The following is a 21032-nucleotide window of genomic DNA, read 5'->3' on the forward strand; positions in this document are numbered from 1 at the left end:
TTATCTTGCTATAGGTTTCTCTAAGTCCTGATACAGTCACATTCTGATCTCCACAGGTACTTTCAGGCTCAGTCACGACACAAATAAATATCACCAAGTTCATAGTTCAATGAGCTGGGTGGTTGGGGCAGCACTTCTGTTACGATTATCAGATGTATTTGAAGGAAAGCCTGAGCTGGAGAAAATTATCATACTAAGGCCTGCCAGTGATCCAAGATACAAAGAGCTCCTCAAAAGACAGAGTAGACTTTCTATAACTAGAAGAAGGATGGAAAACCCCAGAAACAGTTACTGCAAAGCACCATCAGCAGAGACTCCCATGACAGGACAGCTATCCAAAATAACTCTGCAATATGTAATTTATTCTTTTACCATTCACAGCTGCATAATAAATCAAAACATAAAAGTTGTAAGTAGTTTTTAAATTAACCTATTTGTTTCACTTGAATACTTAGCAGGAAGCTTTACTGAAAAACACTTCTGCCACAAAAGCTTCAGCTCCTGGCATTCTGTATTACTGGTACTTCATTATCAAACTCAAATAACTGGGATATATGCTGTATTAGTAAATACTTGTATCATCTGGTTCTGAAACTTGGCTGTGGTCTGTTCCACATGAGCTGGTGACACACCATTGAACAGTCCTTTAAAGGAAATAAATAATGACTGCAAGATGACTTTGTGAGATATTTTGCTGGGGACAGAATTAAATTTAAACACATGAGGAGGGAGAGAGGGAGGAGAACAAAAGGCCCAAGGACGCTGTCTGGTTGTTTTTATAGGCTACTCCTTTAGTTCAATTAAAATAAGGTGTGCGGGGCAAAACATCATTATAGGTTTTAGTTGTCTCTTTGAAGATTCAAGACACTTACAAATTACATACAAAAGTCTCCATACTATGAAAATAGAGAGAAGAATGATGACGTAAGTTCAGATCTAAAGCACTACAATAAAACAGATCAAACCACAGAAAACTGACAGTGGGCCATGTTACCACTCTGGTTATGTGCTGCCATATGGGAGGCTTTTCCCCCCATGCAGCTCTGTGCAGGGTATCAGGAACAAGTGGGTGCTGTGGTCTCAGCAAGCTGGTGGAAGGCCAGGGAAGGATCAAAGACCATAGAAGTCCTGCCTCTGCTGTCCCAGTATTATGAAATAGGAGAGCTTCAGCTAAGGAAAGAGAGATGACAGCAGCAGGGGATAAGTCAATTATTTCCCTTTTGAAGCAAGTGGACACTCGGCTGGAATACTATCACTCCCAGGCACCGCTCCTCCCTCTGCCTCCCTAGCCTGTTGCTACAACTCATCACGTAATAATAAAATATTTTAGTGCATTGTATTAACTTCATCGAGACAACAGAACATTAAAATTAGGCTAAAGGAAAAGCTAGTTCTCCACAGGGCGGATGTTAAGGCTAATACTGCACCCTTGCAGCATCTGTGGAGTTCCCATCAAAGCAGTGAAGCACCTGAGATTTACAGACGGTTGCAAGCACAGCCAGTGGCAAAAGGCTCCAAGAGGCACGCTCAGACTCCTTTACTGGCAATGTGTTAACCGAAGAAGTTGGTCAGGTATTTGTGAAACACTAGTATTTTTTAAAGGGGGGAAAAAATCACTAACTCCATATATTTCATCATGTTTAACAAAACAAGAGCAGGTTGAATAAATATTCAACATTAAAAAAACCAACCACCCTTGAAACCCAGCAACTGAAAATGATCCAGTCAAACATCTGTGATAACAGACCTAAGTACGTGGCAGTTTCTAAGTGAGAAACTAAAGGTGAAGACTGAAGAGAAATAACAACCACAAAACCCACTTGCACATGCATTCCCAAACACCTGAAAATTCACCCTAAAAGCATACCCTAATGCTAATTGGGTGTAAAAAAGTCTGTCTCAGAGTACTAGGCTAAAGCTGCTTCCTTATTTTGGTAAAAACATGTACTGACCTCTTTAAACCACCATTATAATTACCAAAGTAATTTAAAAAAAATGCAACTTATTATCACTAGTTTTCCCTTCAGTACTATCCACCCAGAGTGTCTCAGCAGCAGAGAGACCACTGGGTCACTGTGTTTGTGTAGGAGTTGCTCTATGAACTGTTTTATACGTAGCTGGCTTCTCCCAACGTTTGGGATTTTTTTTCCCCCCAGAAACAGCCCTAGAGACCAAAGCAAAACAAAATTCTCTTGGAATAAATTAAAGAGATTAAATGTACCATACATATAAAATATGATCATTTGAAAGTACCTATTTTTCAAGAGCAAGTTGGGTTTTTCTTATTTCTGTGGTATTGTCTAGCGTGTCAAAGGGCAGGAATGGCACTCCAAGGCCTTAAAGTCCTCCTTCTCCCATAAACAACACAAAATGCCAAATTCCACCCTCTGCGTTACCCCTGTAAGATCACGGGACCACAGTCACTGGTCACACAGCCGTGACTGAATGAAGGACTTGTTTCATTCACTTCAACTGAAAAACAGGGTGATCCACTTGCAAAGGAAACATTAAGTCCCACAGGTGTAATTTAATGCACAGAACATTTAAAACTTTCCTTGTCTTCCTTCTGGAGAGCCCAGCACATTCACAGACTCGGATGGCTCTCACTCACCTACTAAGGTTTTCTACATTGTCACATGGAGTTGGAAAACTGTGCTTGATCAAACCAAACGACGACAGAAGAGAAGCTGAAGACACAGAGGCTTTGGGCATCACTTCTAAGCACACACTAGTGGGACAGCCAAGACGTAGATCCCACAAAGGCACAGCTTCCTTTTCTGCTCCAAAGCATCTACTGCACTAATTCATTTGCCTGCTAACAGAATGCGGATGGAGGAAACAGAACATTCATTTCCTCCATTCTACATGTAAAAAACCCACCAGCTGAACAGACTAAAGCTGAAAACCCACAAATTCCTATGCTTGGCACTGCCCAAGTTCAAAGGCCATCTCTGGCTGGCACTGTGACCTTCCTGCTGTGAGAATAAATGGTCCACAAAAATGTGGGCAGATATTTTTCTTTGGAACAATGGCACGGCAACAGGCTGATGTGTATGGAAAGTCTTACATCTGAAACATCCTCTTCACTCTCCGCAATGCCGGTGGGACCACATAACTTTGCTGAAAAACAGGTATCACATGGTGATTTGGTAGTTGTCAGTAATGAGCCAAATCTCTTCCAAGATTTAACACTTAAAATAGGAAAAGATGCCTTGCCAAAATTGGCTTTTTCCAGACTGAAACCTGAAATACTCTGTTCACATGAATCACTCATATATATTCTACAGATGGCAGTATGTTTCAAGAATTGTCCCCTCTTTTTCAGGACAACCTATGTTGAAGCTTCTGTTTTCAAAAATCTCTCTGTTCCCTTCCATTGCAGGTACAATAATCCTGGCACAGCTGTCTCCAGCCTCCACCCTTCTAAGGAATAAAGTGGGGGGGGGTGGGTATGTGTGTGTGGGTGGGTGGAAAATCCCATAAAATATTGAGTCAAGTTTCAGACAGTCCTGCAGAGACATAAAAGATTTCAGGACATCTCATATCATGTATATGGAAACTTTCTCTCCTCCCCATCCTGCCTGCTTTGCTGTGTGTTGTTTACTGGATGCCTGCTTGTCTTCATCCTACAGGTTGTTAAGTTTCATGGACATTCAGTGAAAACAGCTGATGGTGAACCACTGTTTTATGCTGGATAAAAAGCACAAGTAGCTATTAATTATACAACTCATTCCCTACCTGCCCAGAGGCTAACAGTCTTACTAGGTCAGTCATCCTGTGCTAAGATGTTAAAATCTAAAATACTGAGATCTGGTTTTAATTCTCTGTACTCTGATTTCCTAAGCTGCTGGGCACGTTTCAGAGACAGATGGTTCTTTAGGGTTCATGTACTTAAAAGAGTTCACAGACAGAAGTAAAAAAAAAATAAAGAAATCAAGTGCTGTCAGTTGAAACAGCCCTTTACACGCAGAGTACCTTTCCAATGCATAAACCTCTTACAAATCTGCTCTTCAGATCCAAAGGCTAGAGAACAAAGTCCCAAAGGTGCTTTGCTGCAGCTCCTTGTTTTGTTGACTGTCTCAGCAAGGACACGCTTCTCTGAACAAAAGGGATTTCCCCTCCCAAGGAGAGTTAAGAGCTCTGGGTAGAAAAGCATCTATCTTTGGTAAGTATCTTAATTTCTACAAAAGACACAGGGAAGACAGAACATCTGACAATATATTTTTGGTATAAAATTTTTGGCACCAATACCTAAAATAGACTTTTTTACCCCCTTTTTTTTTTTTAATAAATAGGTTGATCCAATTTTCAACTGGATAAGGAAAAGCTCCTTGGTTTGCTAATATAGTGCAGAAGTCATCCCATTAATAAAATGCTGTGATAATATATTACATTCTCATTAGACATGAGTTTTACTGTTACTGGTGATGACATTTAAGGCATATCAGAATTATATTTGCCAGGATTGAGTTTCTGGTAGTGCCTCAAGTTAGTCTTTGAATTTTGCACGTGAAGCCAAATAGGAGTCTCATCCAGCTCTTCTCCATATCAGTTGGAGTCCCTCCTAAATCATTAATTCCAGTCAGAATTCAAAACAGTGATCATGAATAAGAACACATTTGCATTCACTGGCTGGCTGTGGGTATGAGAACTCCCTTTCTTCTAAGAAAGATCATGAAGAAATCAGAGTTGGAAAATTGACATGGAAGTATAAGACAGCCCACAGCGCAAAAACTCCCGCACTGATTTTCAGGAAGAGTATCTGTTGTAGAGAGAAGTTATTCCTAAACTTCTCTCTCACATGGTTATTTACCACTTGTTGAGCACTTCCCATCTGTTCACTGCTGTGGAAAGCTTTACTTTGTTTCTCCACTGGTCTCTGGCACTCCCCTCTTTTGAGTTTAACACTATTTTTCTCATTTTTACAGACAATTTGACTCTATCTACAGCATCTGGATTTTGTGACTGTGTCTACAAACTCTGCTTGCTAACAGAAAGCTTTGCAGTTGGACAGAAAACTGCATATGCTGAAACCATCATTGCAAGACATCATATTATTTGAAGGTTCCGTGAGACAGGTTCCCCAATCCAAATCTCTGTTTGCGTAACACAGAGTGATGTTTCCATAATATTCATGAATTGTCACACAATGGTCTTTTCTTCTAAAACGTACCCATCAACTCAACTTTTGCTGTGGTCAGTCACCATTTCCATCATAAAGTTCTACTTTTTTGTACTTATAAAATACGGCAATAAAATATCATGCCAAGATTAAACTTGGCATACAAGTTCTGTCCAGGAGTAACCTCAATTAATCTTTTTCAGCTAGCAAGTAAATCAACTTAGCCTTTTTAAAATCACTTGAAAATGAAAGCTGTAGAGGTACTGGTTCTCATCATTTTCTTGCAGTCACAGGTCCGCAGTTTCAGCACCCCTTAACTACTCAGCTAAAACAGTTTCCAAAGACTCCTTCTGATCCTAAATGTCCTGAGGAGGCTTTGTGCCATGGATGGGGTTACTTATGCTGCTCCCTGTCTCTCCTTAGCTATAGAGAGTGAGGCTGACGGAAGGTGTTACAGCTGGATTACTATGTGCTTGTGCTGCTTGGAGCTCAGAATTGAATATAATAAACTTGGGTGTTTCCCATTTGCACCACCGGAGATGCTGGCTGCAGGGACAGGGATCTCACAGTCTTGACAAGCATATCTCAGACACATCATGGAATCAGTCAGAGTATTTCCAGGCAACCACACAGAGGTATCTATATTCCTCATTCTACTCTTTTATGAACTGCTTACAGAGAATTAGACTGGTAGAAATCAGCCTGGCAAGGTGTTCTAGAGGACTATATTTTAATGGTAGGGCAGTCTACTACAATACTTGCTCAGTCATTTTTGGAGAGTAAATGTAGCAGAGGTATTCTTCAAAAGCTGTTTTTCTTTGCACTGAAATCTAAGTTCTGTCTATTCTCTGCGCCATCAGAGATTTGTTGTCTGCAGCTGTTTAGAGGCTCTCGCTTGCACTAGGATTCTACTGTGCTGTATGTTAGCCCTTCACAAATTCCAACTCTGAACCTGCATCTGAACCCAACATCCACCAAGTTTCATCAGTGGATCCTAAGGCAAAGAGGTCTTTGCTAATGGATCCTACTGTGGGATCTGATCTTCATCCATATTTGAAGTGATTTGTTCTCCCATCTGCAGATTTCCAAGAACAAAGAGGGAAAATAAATTATTATTCGAATATCTGCCCCTTCCTGATTAATCATGCCCATGACGCATGTAAAGACTTATTGGGAGCCCTATTTGTTGCTATCATCAAGTCTCAGCTGCTGTCTTTTCTAGAGCATTTCAAACTGTACATACACTTCACAGTTCAGCTTTCCTGTTGCTACAATGTGTTAGCAATTAATGTACAATAAACAAGCAGACAATTGTTCCATTTCCAGGGAATAAAATCTCCAAGGATATAAAATGGAATAGAAACTATCCATCCTTCCCCATATCCTGAGAGGTAAAAATAGAGCAAGCAATTAACTCCCCAAACACACTACATGGTTTAGGCCATAGTTAAACAGCCACTTCAATTTGGCATATGCTTTTACTGCTCCCGAAGTCCTGTCCTCTCCTTACCCTTAACTATTCACTCCCCACTTCTCCTTGGTGTTTGCACAAGAGTTCAAGCAACCTTATAATATGGTGGGCCAAAGAGCTGTCTCTACCAAAACCGAGGGGTTTTTTGCTTAGCTTAGCTATCAGCTGGGTCAGCCCCCTTGATGTGACTCATTGTAGTACCACACAAATGCCGAAGGAGGAGAGGGTGAGATGAGGTGAGGATTGCATAAGCTGGTGTGACTGCCAAAGAAACGCTCATGCAACCACAGCCCCAGTCCCAGTCTTACTTCTGGGGGCAGAAATGTGAGAGGGAGCCTGCTTTCTCCACCGTCTTGTTGTCTGTCGCTCCTCTTTGGCCGTGGCAGCCTCCCAAGTCCTCGGGGTCTGGAGCAGCTTCTCTGGGTAACAGGATTGCTAAGAGGTGCTGGGAAAACCCCAGCAAATGCAGCGCTAATGATCAGTGCTTGTAACAGGACAAACAAATCTAACCAAAGGACATTGCTCTGATCTGATGCAAGGCAAGTGAAGTTTCTCCTTTGTCAAGACACTGTCATTGCCTCCCTAGTTCAAGGGCTGAAGGAGGAGGTTATGGGGTTGAGGACCCTGAGAAGATGAGGAAGAGAGCAAAATTAAAAATAATATATCATTACATTTTCACCTTTTCCCTAAGCATATCCTGTGCTCCACAGCCAGAGGTCACTAAAAGATGAGGATTTTCCTGCTGCCTGCAGTGAACATCACTTTGAGCAGGAAAAATGTGAAACACAGCTGGCTGGTTTGCATCTCTTTCAAGCTCTGCATTGCCCTTTGTTCTGCATGAAACATAACTTTGGAAAGCCAAGAGAGACTTGAGGGCTGCCCAAATGATTTGATAAACACTGACTTAAAGGAAGTGCATTTGCCTACTCGACTTCTTTTAAAATGTCACTAAGGCACCCATTATTTCTGTTCAGTGCAATATTTCGTTTTATTCCTACCTGTTACAAAGCTGCAACTCTCAATATGGCTTGTGTTACAGGAAGGAAAGTGTAACTGGTTGAACGGACTCTAGAATCACATTGCTCCCAGAAAGGTACCTCAAAGGAGTGACAGTGATGTTGCTAAAGTCCTGCTGCATGCTGTTTATAAGCAAATTGATGCTGGACTGACAGTCCTTATAGAAGACTGCTTCTCTTATTTAATGGTACCTTACAGGGTCAAGGAAATGCAAGTTTAATATAACAAATCTAGAGTTTTCTGTTTATCTATATGCTCCACAGGCTGACAAAACTACTAGTATACTAACTAAATGTACTTCACCAGTCACATCTTTAAAACAAAACTACTCAAAAAGCAGGACTGTATTACGATGTCACTTGCTTTACACTAATTTCATTAAAAAGCCAGAAAAATGCAGCAGACACCTTAAAAATCTGTTCTTATGAGAGATGATGTATGTACAACTATATGTCTATGCTTGATTCAGAAGCTGACTGATGGTTCTGTTTATGGCTTGTGAGATGTTCAGCTGGCCAAAAAATTGCACCGTACATGTAACCACAATAACTTTGTAAAGGAAAACTCACGCAATGTACCCCATATAGTTAGGAGTAATTATGCACTGTTCTTACTTGCACTTGCTTGGAACTGTTGTAACTATACACACTCTCCAGTCCCTAAAAAGCACCTTTCTACATCCAGCCTGCCTCTGCACCTTAAGAAGTGTAGCTAAGCAGGCCACCCTGGCTCTAAACAGGATGATGCTTTCCACACACTGGGAAAATCTTCAGCTGTCCATGTACAGCAGATTTATGGGCCTTCTGTGTCAATCTGACAAGTCCAAAGACTCAGGCAGGGAAAAGATTTAGCCCTATAAATACTACTATTTGGACTTCTCTTCCCACTGGCTACAGATTAATTCAATATAAAAGAAAAGCACATATTTAAAACTGGAAAAAATACAGAGTTGGGTTTTCAGAAGTGCTCTGCATTTGTCTAGTCCTGCTCTAGTTTGAGCAGATTAAGCCCCATAACTGAGCACTTTTGGAAGTCAAAACATGACTGTTCACTGAACGTCTGGAGTAATTGCTTCTTGGAGGAAGATGGTACGTACGTTAAAATGTATTACATGCTACATAATAAAAACAAAGATTGTGCTCTTTTGCAAGTCTGATGGTATGAAACTCAGCTGTTTTGCTCTGCACAGGTTTCCCTAACTGTTCACTTGGTTTTGATCCATCTGGATTTTCACCACAGAATTTTGCTTTGAGTTTCCAATTTGAATACATGAAAGCTCTGCCAAAACCACATCACATTCAAACCACAGGAAATCATGAATTTGGCACTGTTTGGACATGGAAGCTGTAAACAGTGTGCAGGTTCACTCAAAACTGGATCACTGTCCTTTGAGTTATGAAACACAACAAAACTTCCAGCAAACCAGGTCAGAATTCTGAATTACTAAAGCAAGGAGAAATTGTGACTTTTGCATGGATCAGGATTTTGTTATAAATATTTTCCCCTAACTTTTTTCCTTTAGCTATAAACATACTATGTGGAAGAATAAAAAGAGAAGTTGGGTTTCTTCCTTTCCAAGTTTGAGTTAAAACAGGATTCAGCTAATTCTCATAGCTCCAACATACACATATCCTATTAAAGACAAGGGTAGTTTCCTATTGGCTGCCTTGAGCATGAATAAATGTAAAAGCCAGAGTTATACTGAAGATACGAGTATGGTTTAGTTTTACGTGCAAAATGATAGGTAGTCAACTTACAGCTAATTTACACCACTGCTACAGGAGCAAGCCTCCCATTTAAAATCCACTAGATTTTCAGCTGCCAAACATTGGATTTTTTCCCCAGGATTCCCGTTAGCAAACCGCAAGGAACTTTTATGAAAATGGAAAAGTCTGAAGTATGATTTTTGCCTTCAAAATAAACATTGCCCTAAAGAAACACATATTTGTAAAGAAGTCACAAGTTCATTGAGGACGAAAGGAAAACAATCTAGATTTCCAGACCAAGCCTGAAAACAATCCAGATTCCAAACCTACCCAAGCCACGAGTTTGAATGCAGAGCGACATGAAGGTGGTTTGACTGAAGTCAAACAAATAGGAAGCAAAATGTAGTCATGCAAAAGAAGATTTATAGTACTGCACTGCCTCCAAGAAAATGCAGTTTAATCTTGCTGAATTTCATTTTTACCAGATTTTTAAACCAGGCATTTTGAATGTCAGAAGAACTCTGCAGGGATCTATAACACACAGAACCATACATCAGACATATCTGACCTGTCATAGAGTTTTCGGATGTACATAGTTGCTCTCGCAGCTTTTCCACGTCATCTGGATGAACCTGTTCATACAAAGTGCTGCCAAACCATTCAGACTGTGGCTGGTTCAGCACAGGAGTCACAGAGTCTGATACGTAGATGACTCTTCCTGTCTCAGCTGCAACTACAAACAGGAACCCATCTGCAGCCTCCAGGATAAGATGTTTCAGTTCCTTCCAAAGAAAGGATTTGATTAGAATGCCAGCAAGAAAAGGGAATTAAATAACACATCTGTCACTGCCGAAGAATATTGTTTTCTTGCGATCTTAGTATCTGATCACAACCCAGGCAGAAATTTTCACTGCAGTATTGATATAACAACAAAACCAAACTTGCAGCAAGCCATAAATTGCTGATCTTAATAACAAACACCACTTCGTTTTCCTTTATTGCCTTTCATCTGGTGATCTCAATTCACTGTAGGAAAATCAAGTAACTAAAACTCACTGCATATTGTGTGATAGGCATCTAACATTAAAAAATAAAAAGTTATTTCAGGGTACAAACAGAGGAAATGAACAGCTATAACTCATACAGCAAACTCGTCCCTTAATTAAACGTCCTGAATAATTTAATTGGAAAGAAACCAACAAGTCTTTCTGGTTTGGATTTTTTCTTTTTCCCCTCAGGATGAGCTCTGTTTGTAAATTAAACAGTCGCTGGATAAAAGGCAGAAAGTGTAATGGGAACAAGGACAGGAATCCCCAGCCTCCCCTCCCATGAGGGGGCCCAAGCCACTACACAAGAAGGTTGTATCACTTCTTGCTTTCTTTTTCCAGCCTATGAATATGAAGCTTCAGAGATCCAAAGGGTCCGGAACACCCCTGTCTTTGGCCTTTTCTTTACACTGTCCCCTGCTCATCATCTTGGGTACCTCTGTCCTGAGACATACACCTGAGACACAGCACCCAGAGCCCCGACCCCATGTGGGGACTGGCAGGGGGACCATAGGCCTTTAAAGCACGGTACTTCTATCCCTCACTTTCAGACACTTGGTCTAGACAGCCAATACCTTGAACTGCACACGCAAACAGCTGTTTGTATGCATCACACAAAAACGCTACCTTGGCTTAACAGAGCTTGAAAACCTCTCACGGGAAAGGATGACAACCACCGCTCCAATTCCTGCGAAACAAGCTCGAACTCCCTTTGCTTGGTGGCTCCAGCGACCACCAGAGCTTGTTAAGATACTGCACCTGGAACTCAGACAGAGAGCTTTGGACAATCTGAGTCCCATTTCAGCTTAGACAGCTCAGCACGGCTACTGTGCAAATGGCAGATATTAGCTGATAAGGTGAGCATCAAAATCTGGTAAATTCTACTAAAGAAATGGCTAACTCACCTCAAGAAACACTTAACAGACTGTCAACTTCTGCTACCTTATTGTAGAGAAAGCACATCAATTCTGAACCACTGACTAAATAAAAAACCTCACTGCATAGCTGGGTGCACTATACAGAAGATAATGGGACCTGTTTTGCATACATTATTAACAAAGATGAAGATAACTCTGTAATTCTGCAAAGTTCAAAAAACCCAAAAAGTTGCAATGAGAAGTGACTAGGGTGCCCTACCAACAACCAGCTGAATGGCACAGTCCCTCCAGAAACACACTTCAGGAAAGCCAGAATAAGTAGAGATGTGAACTCTGAGAAATCAGCAGCAGCTGCTGTTTCTCTAATAGCAAGAAGTATTGCCTTTAGCCATAATTTACATGTGTAAGTGCTTAAATCGTTCAGACCACAAAAATGCACATTACACCCATAGGACTTGAAAAACAATGAAGGTGGTAGGAATTTTCAGTGCACTCAGTTAAACACAGTTTTCCTTTGAGCACTGGGTGCATCTTCCTTCTTCCATCAAAAATGTAACCAAGGAAGTACCTCAGCCAGTACAGATGGGATTCATCTCTGCCCAGTTCAGCTGCTGGGAACTTAGGCATTAAGACTAAACAATGTTTTTAACCTTCCTCTAAACCCAGCTGGGAGAGGCAGGTCTTTCCAGATTAATTTTTACCTATTTTAGAGAATCTTTGTTAGGATGGGAAGAACCCAGTTCTGGAGGTGAAAATTCCTTTCCAGTGATGAGAGGCAGCAAGTGACTTGCTTTTCAGATGGACAAACCTCAACGATAACAACACCCCTTTTACTGCTTCAGAAAGAAAGGTGTGTCATATTGTTAAGATCAAGTCCAACCAGCCACAAAAAAATTGTCTGTATTTACACCTTGGATATGTAGCTTGTATCAATTACTACACGACAGTGAAGGATCAAGCTGAGCTCTACTCCTCTCAGCATTTCCTCACATCTTTTAAGACCACAAACCAGAGAAAACAGACATTTGCAAAAAATCTACCTGTTCTGTAAGAAATGAAGGCTTGTAAGCTCCATCAGTAGATTTGTTTCCAGTGCCTCTCATTGATTTCATGTGTGAAACTGCCATCCGAAGAATTGTCAACTTGTCGGGCTTACGAGCCAACGCGCTACAAGTGGGTACCATATCAGACAGTTCGGTGATGTACTGTGTCATCTTATTTCTCCTGCGTCTCTCAATTTCACTATGATTCTCCCTGAACATTTAAAGAAACACCAAACCAACAGAAAAGCAGACACAATCAGTGTAAGAATTTCAATTGGAGGTGACGAATCATAATACTTTGCACTTGTTTTGCTGTTTCCACCCCAGGAGAGCAAAGTGCTTTACAAAGCTAAGCACTATTATCCCTCAGTTTACAGACAGAAAATCCAGGCCACAGAAGGATAAATATGATTTGCCCATTGCTGCAAAAAGAACCCATATTTCTAGCTATTGGCTTGTGGCCTTAATCTCTTAACCAGTTTAATCTCCTTTGGTTTAAGGGCAAAAAATGAAGCAGAAAGATGTGAGGAACTGACAACTGCCAACTCCAGCCAAACTTCCAAATTTGCTGTGATGCATTTCACAGCTTCCAGTCTGTACTCAAGGTGTTGGATCTGCCTATAAAATGTCTCTTTTAGAGCAAACCTCTCACTAACAGCTGGATCAGGTCAGCAGTAAGTGTCAGCGCTGACTTACAAAAAACCCCACTCAATGACAACACAGACCTCCAGTCCTGTAATGTTGCGTGGAACATCCTGCATCCCTGCAGGGAGGCAATACATGCCTACAAGGACTGGGACCATATAAGAGATAACAGTACATACAAAAAAAACCCCCAGTAAATAAATAAAATGAGTGTGAAAGACAGCAAGTAAACATCTGGCTTGTCAGACATGATCGGAATTTATGTTCGAGAACCATCTAGCACAGCAGGGAAATAACGATGACAGTACTTGATGCTGCCCCACTTTGGGCTAAGCTCCAATGTTCTCATGCTTTTATGTTTGCCACTCGCCACTGAGGTGGCGAGCCAAATTTGAGAATTCTTGAAGTGGATAGTCACCAAAATCTTTCAGAACTGAAGATCTGGGAGTTCTGTTTTCCCATACTGTAAATCACCATTGCTTGATCACAATTAAGGAATTACACCAATATATACATCTGAAATGGTCCAAATGGACCTAAAATGCTTTGGTGCGTGGCACTTATTTTTCCCATACTGTACCTGTCAGGTGGCAGCTAAATACATGTACACGACAGGTACATGATGCTTCAGATGTCAAAGCAGCATCTTCCACTGATTTCAATGAGCTGTGCATAGCATTTTCTTGTGGGATCGCTGGCGGATCCAACAAGATGTGAAAGGTGATCACTTGGAGAGTCCCCCAGCAGTGGCCAGTATGATGACACAACATTAGAAGAAAATGCAACATTCTTCGGAGCTGACTGTTATAAAGATTGATCATGAAAGTAGAAGCTAGGCTTGGCACACTTTTCAGCTACTTTCAATAACGTAGCCTTTTCTTAAAATGCAGGAAAGAATGCGAGTTGTAGTATGCTGCTTCCTGAAATAGAGGAATGCATGGGCTTGCCCTGCTTTACAATGTGTATCCTGCTCCTGCACACAGAGGTGTTGTATGCATAAGGCATTGTCTCCAGAAATACCATTTGTTATGGCTACACGCAGAGTTATTATTCCTACTGATGCCTATGCTTACTATCTGATACTCAGGAAATCCAGCTATGGGTCCCTGCAATGATAGCCCATGGTCATTCAGCAAATTACAACCAGTTCCTTGGTTAAGGTCACTGCCTACTTAACTATCTATTACACTGTAATAGCGAACCCTTCCATTTCAAATGGCTGATAAACAGCCTCTGTGGGGGTCTGCACAGATGCGGGAGAGAACAGTGCCTGTGGGAGTTGAATCGTATACACTTACACAACCAGAACAGCTTATGTGACAGTGCATATGTACATAAGAGCACACATGTGTACATGTCAGCATATACATGCAGATAAATATGGACAAGGGGAAGAAAAATGCATTTTACATGATGAAAGCTTGCTCCAAGTTCAGCATTTCACAGAAATGGTGATTAAGGAGTCGGTGGGGAGGGGAGAGAGAGAGACAAAGAACACACATATTCAACAGATATTTTGCATTTATAAATACACATTACATCGTCTGCCACTAAAGTATTTTAATACTCCTGAACATTGAAAACAACCATTATAAAGAGTAAACAAAGAAATTGCAAAACTTCCTGAGAAGAAAGAGAAGAATATCCAACAGTCCATTTAATTTATAATCATAAAAGCTAAAACATAATAGTATGTTAATCAACTGGCCATGAAAACGTTCAAGCAAACAAAACCCCGAAACTAGCTCAAATTTAAATCCTTGAAAGAAAAAGAGGGGCTGTGGTCCTTTTCCAAAAGTGTTTGCCCTAGGAACCCTGGCATTCATAAAGAATGATGCCCTAATTCTGTAATTTCTAACTTTGTTTTTATATGGAAATTTTGGAGGGACGTTACATTTTGGGAAACTGCAGGAGCTGATCCAAACCCACTTAGGTCCAGGGTTAGTATTTCTGATTTCAAGCATTTTTGAATCAGCCAACCCTCCTGAATTTTGATCAGTCAGAACGGCACCATATAAAATAAAATGGGGGCAAACCATATTTGATTTTCCTTTTTCCTACCTGGCCATCCTTTCTGTGTCAGCAGTACTTTGATCATCGTCCCACCTAGAAACAAAATAACCAGCTCTCTAAGCTAAGGCACACGTACTGAGATTTTTTGGACACGAACATCCCCCTCTTTTCTCTCAGCAGAAGAGATCTACAGAACACGCCTACCTTGCAAACTTTTCCTTATCACCAGAGATTTGATCACCATCATACCTAGAAACAAAAGATAGTAAGTAAATCCACAAGGGTTATGCATTGCATGATGATCAACACACAGCAGAAAGAAAAGAGGTTCATGACTGCAAACTATTACAAATAACAGGAAGAAAAATGAGGGCACGGGAACGATAAAGCAAAGAAAACGTAGAGTCTGATGAAACTTCCAAGCCATGCCAATTCAAAAGCTTCATTTGTATACTTAAAAAAGTTGGAGACACATTTCAGTGGATTTATGCAAACACTTTGACATACACTCATTGCTTGGGAAACTTAACAACCAGCACCATTACAGAAAACACCACTGAGCTTTTATCGACAGCAGCCCATGAAATATTCATTGCTGTGTTGGAAGTGAAAGAGCTGTATCTTTTCCAGATTGCAACCACAACTCACTCCATTCAGCAGAGGGCACTGATGGTCTACAGATAACATGGGAGGGCAGAGAGACGCGCCTAAGTGCAATGCATTATATAAGGACGCCTTCAGAAAAAACCTCTAGTAGGTACAGACACTGTACCGTCTGTTGGGAAGACTGGCAAAAGTCAGTCAGGCAGATGAAACTGCTGGGTGAATAGAAGTGAAACTAAAACTGGCTTAAATCCGTAGAAGTAAACGGGTACCTCATTCCTACCCAAATCAACAGAAGTTAGATGCCCAAACAGGTATGTGCGGTGTATCGGCAGCAACTTTATGGAGAAAATCCAGATCAATGGGACTTTTGCCCCGTGGGATTCAAGCTTCACTGTTTCTGAAGCACTGTCTCAGAGACAGGCAGCAATGTGACATTTCACTAAAAAATGACATGCTGCTCCTCCTTTCCCTTTCCTAAAAACATACTAATAATTTGAAATTAGATTTTGCTAGCATGGTTACAAAAAGATGTATATGTTTGAAAATCATCTCACTTTTGGCGAAACCAAATTGCTTGTTCCAAAACAGAAAAATGTAGGTTTTCGAAAATACAAAAATAAGGCTAATGGCTTTTCTAGAAGTGAAGAGTATTACTGCTCGAGAATAGTCACATGAGATTTTGTATTAGAATTATGCTTTTCCAAACTGATGTAATTTATTACAACAGACAGCCTATGAAGGTCCCACATATTAGCCAACAAAGTAATACAGCATAATTAAGCATCCCTTCTAAAAAACTAATAATGAACTTTTTCTTTTTTCCTTCTCAAATGAATTAAAACTAATTTTAAGTACCCCAACTGTGCAAGTTCCTCTATGAGGTTTCATATTTTCCTTCCTCATTAAGACTCATTCAAACGCTGAAGACAAAGCTTAAGTGAGACTTGAGCTGTATTTCTTTTTAAGTTGTGTTTAACACCAGCACCCTCAAAACATTCAAGTGAAAACGCCACTTTATTCCACTTGACTCTGCCCAGAGAACAGACTGAGCCCCAAAAATTTTAAACAAAAAGACAGATTCAGTGAGGAATGGCCACATGCTGTAATGTGAACAGTACATGCATATGCCTCCATGTGACGATGAGATGCCATGCAGAGATACCTGAGCTGGCTTGGAAGTCCCTGAGAAGCAAGGTGTGTTAACTCACATGGAGTAGAGTGCTAACATCACTACCGCCTGTGCTCCCGCTAGCTTGGGGCTTGTCTATTCATCCTTGTCTGGTTGGCTGGGCTGAAGATGTTCTTGCCTCCAACTACTGTTTTCTCCCTTCCAGTCTCCTAGCTGACCTCTCTGCATGCATGCTTCTTCAGGCACTTCAGTCAAAGCCAGCTGGGTTAGCTTAAACATTTAAACAGCAGTTCATTGCTAACTAAATAATTTTGACAGAGACAAGCTAGGAATCAGTCACATGAGCAATTTGGAGAAGGAAAAAGTCCTAAAAGGAGGGCACAACTACAAGAGGATGTCTGAACGTGGCCTTGGGCGTCTCTGCACTCTTTTTCCGTACTCTCTAAAAGCAGAACAATCTGGGGGTTTTACAGCATTTAAGATTTAAATACCAGATTTTGATCTGACTTCTAAAATCAACTCCGTCTAAGCATACCACAGCACACCTCTCCAATAAAAATAATGGAACTATTGGCTCTCCCCACCACCAAACTTTGAAAGGCTGAAGCCAGGATGGAGAGAGACCAACACACATGCACCAGAGTGCCTAGAAACCCTGACGCTTATGCAGGCACAAATCGGGTCACATTCATCACAAATCTTTTTCCCTTAACATGCATCTTCTAGCAAACATTACAACTAGCCCCCAGACCACCAGTTTTAACACCAGAGACTGGAATATCCTTTCTGTAAATGACATCAGCTAAGCAGGGGTGCTGCTGGTCTTGTCCAGTAGGTTATGATATGGTGTTATGACACATCTTCAGCATACGTATCTTTCAGACTGACTAGGAAGATCTTGTTAAAAGCCTACGGTGACAGCTGTGTTTCAACCTGGCTGCTGCTATATAGAGCTGCAGTTACAATCTGGATAATCAGCCTCAAAGTATCTACCCCTCAATGCAGCTGCTTGGTTTCTAATGAAAAAATGCAAACAGTGTGACCAGAAAAGAAGGAAATGTGAAAAAAATGGCAATGATGCTTTAATGTTTGTTTTTATTTCTAGCCTAGAATATTCCATGTTAATTAACATTTATTTTGGCAATTTTTACTTTTCAGTTACACCTAATGGTACATAATGAGCTTTAATCTTAAAAAAACAATCCACACCTCTAGGATCTGTCATATTGTCTTAACAAGCAGTTAAAATTTGAGATAAATTCAAAATAAAATTAATTTTCAGTGGCAGAAAGACAACTTCAGCAATGTCTAACCAAAGTTCATCTACTGCAGTTGAAATAATAAGCTAAAAATCACAAATTTTCTCATGTGACATAGCAGCAGAGCGCAATTATGACACACACACTGTCAGCTTTGTAAGCCAATAACTACATTAGACAGATTTCTGCCAGGATGTCTAATTTGCAGAGGAAGCTGATAAAAACAGTAACTAGAATTTAGGTCAAGTTGTTGGTAAGTTCTTCAGCCATATTCACATTGACTTTAAAACATCAGTAGCGAGACAGCTGTCTTTCTCCACTGAAAGAAGTGATTTGGCCAATTCTTTGTAAATGCTCACCTTGAAAATTTGCTGGGCCCCTCTCCATCTTCATCATCGAAGTCCATTCTGTAAAAGCAAGATTTCCAAATCAGTAATCATGACATTGGCAATGGTGACATGAAGATTCAAGCCAGCGGTTCTCAACCTTGTTTCATTTATATTTTAACAGGAGGTGTTAATGACTGTAGATTCCAGTCTTGCCCCCCTAAAAGTAGCTCATCAGCTGCCAGGAACACAAAGAATACAAGTTTTAAAACAAATAAAGTAATACAGGACTGTTCTTCTCCACAGAAATCTGCACTGTTAAAATTAACAAATAAAAGGAAATATTAAACAAATGCAGTTCTTGTGAGATGGTCAGAGGTAATATCTCTTAGGCCTGCTAGAAGTTTACAGAAATCAGTGGGGACTCTATGTTAGAGGACTGAAATTAAGGCTAAAGAAAATAAAGTTCTAAAGCTGTACACATATTTTTGCCCCAGTCTAAAGAAAGCAAGTTAGAGGTAGACCAGAATAAACTCCCAGCCTCCCTGCTAAGAGGATTATCTACGTCACCGCTACTGATTGTAACTGTAGTACATTCTTTAGACTTGCCCTACATTGCCAATCATCTCACGCAAATAACCAGCCAGTCTGCAGATGGCAACTACTTTGTGGTATTCCTGTGGTCATTACTAAAATGACCTATGGGTCTACCATGCACCTAACTTACCTGATTTATGTCCCAGACCTTCCTCCTAAGTCAGTGGAAGAGGCAAGCTCTTCCTTGGGCCAAATCCCAGCCCTCCAGTTAGGCTCCTCCAGAGAGCCACAAAAAGCAGAAACCTCTTTCTTCACTTCTTACACAGAGAGACTAGGATGACCAGTTTCCTACGTTAGGCAGTGTGATTGTCTCCTTCCCATTGATACTGAGTCACTACAAAGCTATGCAATAGTATGTTTTCCAAAGCATTTTATATATTTTTATACCTTTAAAAAGAGGAGGACAAATATATATCCCAATTATAAGGGGGTGACTCTGCCATTAAGGTAGACTAAGAACAAAGCTGATATAAAGTTATTAAAATACACCAATACAGTAATTGTACATGATAAGAAAATACATTGGTATGATCTACAGACCTTGATCAGTCTCTTAAACGTGTTTTATGTAGATAGGAAATCATAGTTTTGTTTTGCAAACAATTTTGTCGGGTTTCTTTAACATTCTAAGCTTTCTAACATTTTAGTGTAGTAAAAATTCATACAATTGCAGATTCCATGTCCCTAACACTCTTCATATTAACAACAGATATAAGTCATATTACAGGCAAAAACCCTGCAAAGGGACAATAATATTTCTCTCAGTATTAAAAGAAACACCTACCAATTAGAAATTAAGATTTGTATGTTCAGAGCGTGAGAACAATGATGTAAAAACGCTCTCTAAAACTACACCGGCGTAGAGAAGTACGAGTGCGAGTCAGGCAATACTGCCTTGCTGCCTAACTCCGATACCCAAGACAGAGCGGTCTATAAAAGATGTGTCTGAGTCACAGCAATCTACGTACAATCAGGACAAGGGCAGCCCGTAAGCACAGGAATTGGAAACGGTATTAGAAAAGTCACAATAATATTTTCCAGATGGTAACAGCGATTATTCATTTCTGGAGGAAGCAGAGAGAAAACCATTTTCCCCAAAGAGTCTCAAGATGTGTATTTAATTTGGTTCAGTTTGATGCAATCATCAATTTCACCACAAATCACATTTTCGCTCACCTAATTATCACCGAATCCGGTTTCAAAGCCAGCGACCTCTCGGCCGCCTCGCGCAGAACACCACCGACCGCCGGCGCCCTGCCTCGTGCCAGGGCCCCGCAGCCGAGGCAGGACCCGCCGCCACGCTCCCACCCCTCACCCCGAAATCAGCCTCCGGCGCCGGCACCGCAGCCTCAGCGTCCCCACACCTCCCGCGTATACGACAGTCCCAGCAGTTTAACGCCGGCGCGTCGTCACCTAGCCTCTTACTTACCTGCTTCTTCCCCACATATAATAAGGTGCCTGTAGGCGACATTCCAGAACCAACTTCCCAGTTATTTCAATTGCAACGTTTCTACCTACACCCAAAACGTGAAAGTCAACGTTACAGGAGAGCTGTCTGTTTACATGCGGAGGGGACGCTCAGGCCACCACTGGGCTGGCTCCACCTGAAACCACTCACACAAGCATCACGGCAGGCGTATCCTTCACTGGTTTCACTGGCAACTGAAACACAACTGAGAGAAACCCCCAGTTTCAAACGCGGGGGAAAACGGCTGCAGAAAATATATACACCTATGGGGAAAAGCCTTTTCTTCAGGGATTTAATAAGACACTGCTTTAATTTGGGAGGGATTAATTTTGTAATTCCTTTCCTTCCCCTCCAATACACTGAGATCCTGTGCCTTGGTAGATTTTCTTAGCTTCCAGCCAAATACTCCAGCTGAGCGCTGAGAGATGGATTTTCTCCCCAGAATCAAACATTAGCTCTACTGCATTTAGTCTAGCTTATTATTACTGGAATACAATGCAGAGAATTACAGAGGAGCTGATCACAGTTTAAGGCTTGATGCTGCTGCCCATGCTGTATGCCAGCTTCCAAAGGAATAAGTGGGACAAACACACTTATTTATCTAGGTGGCTGGATACCAGCTTCTCATCTTGTAAGATCTTGATGGGTTAATATCCATAGGTAACACCTACCACATTTATAGCAGGCTCATCACAGCAGAATCTGA

At 41.0% G+C, this 21032-nt stretch overlaps 1 protein-coding gene across 3 annotated transcripts in view; it reads right to left on the reverse strand.

The window, feature by feature from the left end:
- ARNT2 (aryl hydrocarbon receptor nuclear translocator 2) overlaps positions 1–21032 on the reverse strand; it is a 107790-nt gene that overhangs the window by 56201 nt on the left and 30557 nt on the right. Inside the window, exons 3-7 of one of the 3 annotated variants that reach the window (XM_030015342.2) lie at positions 18295–18342; positions 15146–15190; positions 14990–15034; positions 12281–12494; positions 9885–10098 (exon numbers count right to left, since the gene is read on the reverse strand). In XM_030015342.2, coding sequence (XP_029871202.1) covers positions 9885–10098; positions 12281–12494; positions 14990–15034; positions 15146–15190; positions 18295–18342 — 566 coding nt within the window. The remainder of the gene's footprint in view (positions 1–9884; positions 10099–12280; positions 12495–14989; positions 15035–15145; positions 15191–18294; positions 18343–21032) is intronic. The other 2 variants (XM_030015343.2, XM_030015344.2) reach the window with 2 other exon arrangements.

This window comes from Aquila chrysaetos, chromosome 5 (genome assembly GCF_900496995.4).
Source record: "Aquila chrysaetos chrysaetos chromosome 5, bAquChr1.4, whole genome shotgun sequence".
Classification (NCBI taxonomy): domain Eukaryota; kingdom Metazoa; phylum Chordata; class Aves; order Accipitriformes; family Accipitridae; genus Aquila; species Aquila chrysaetos.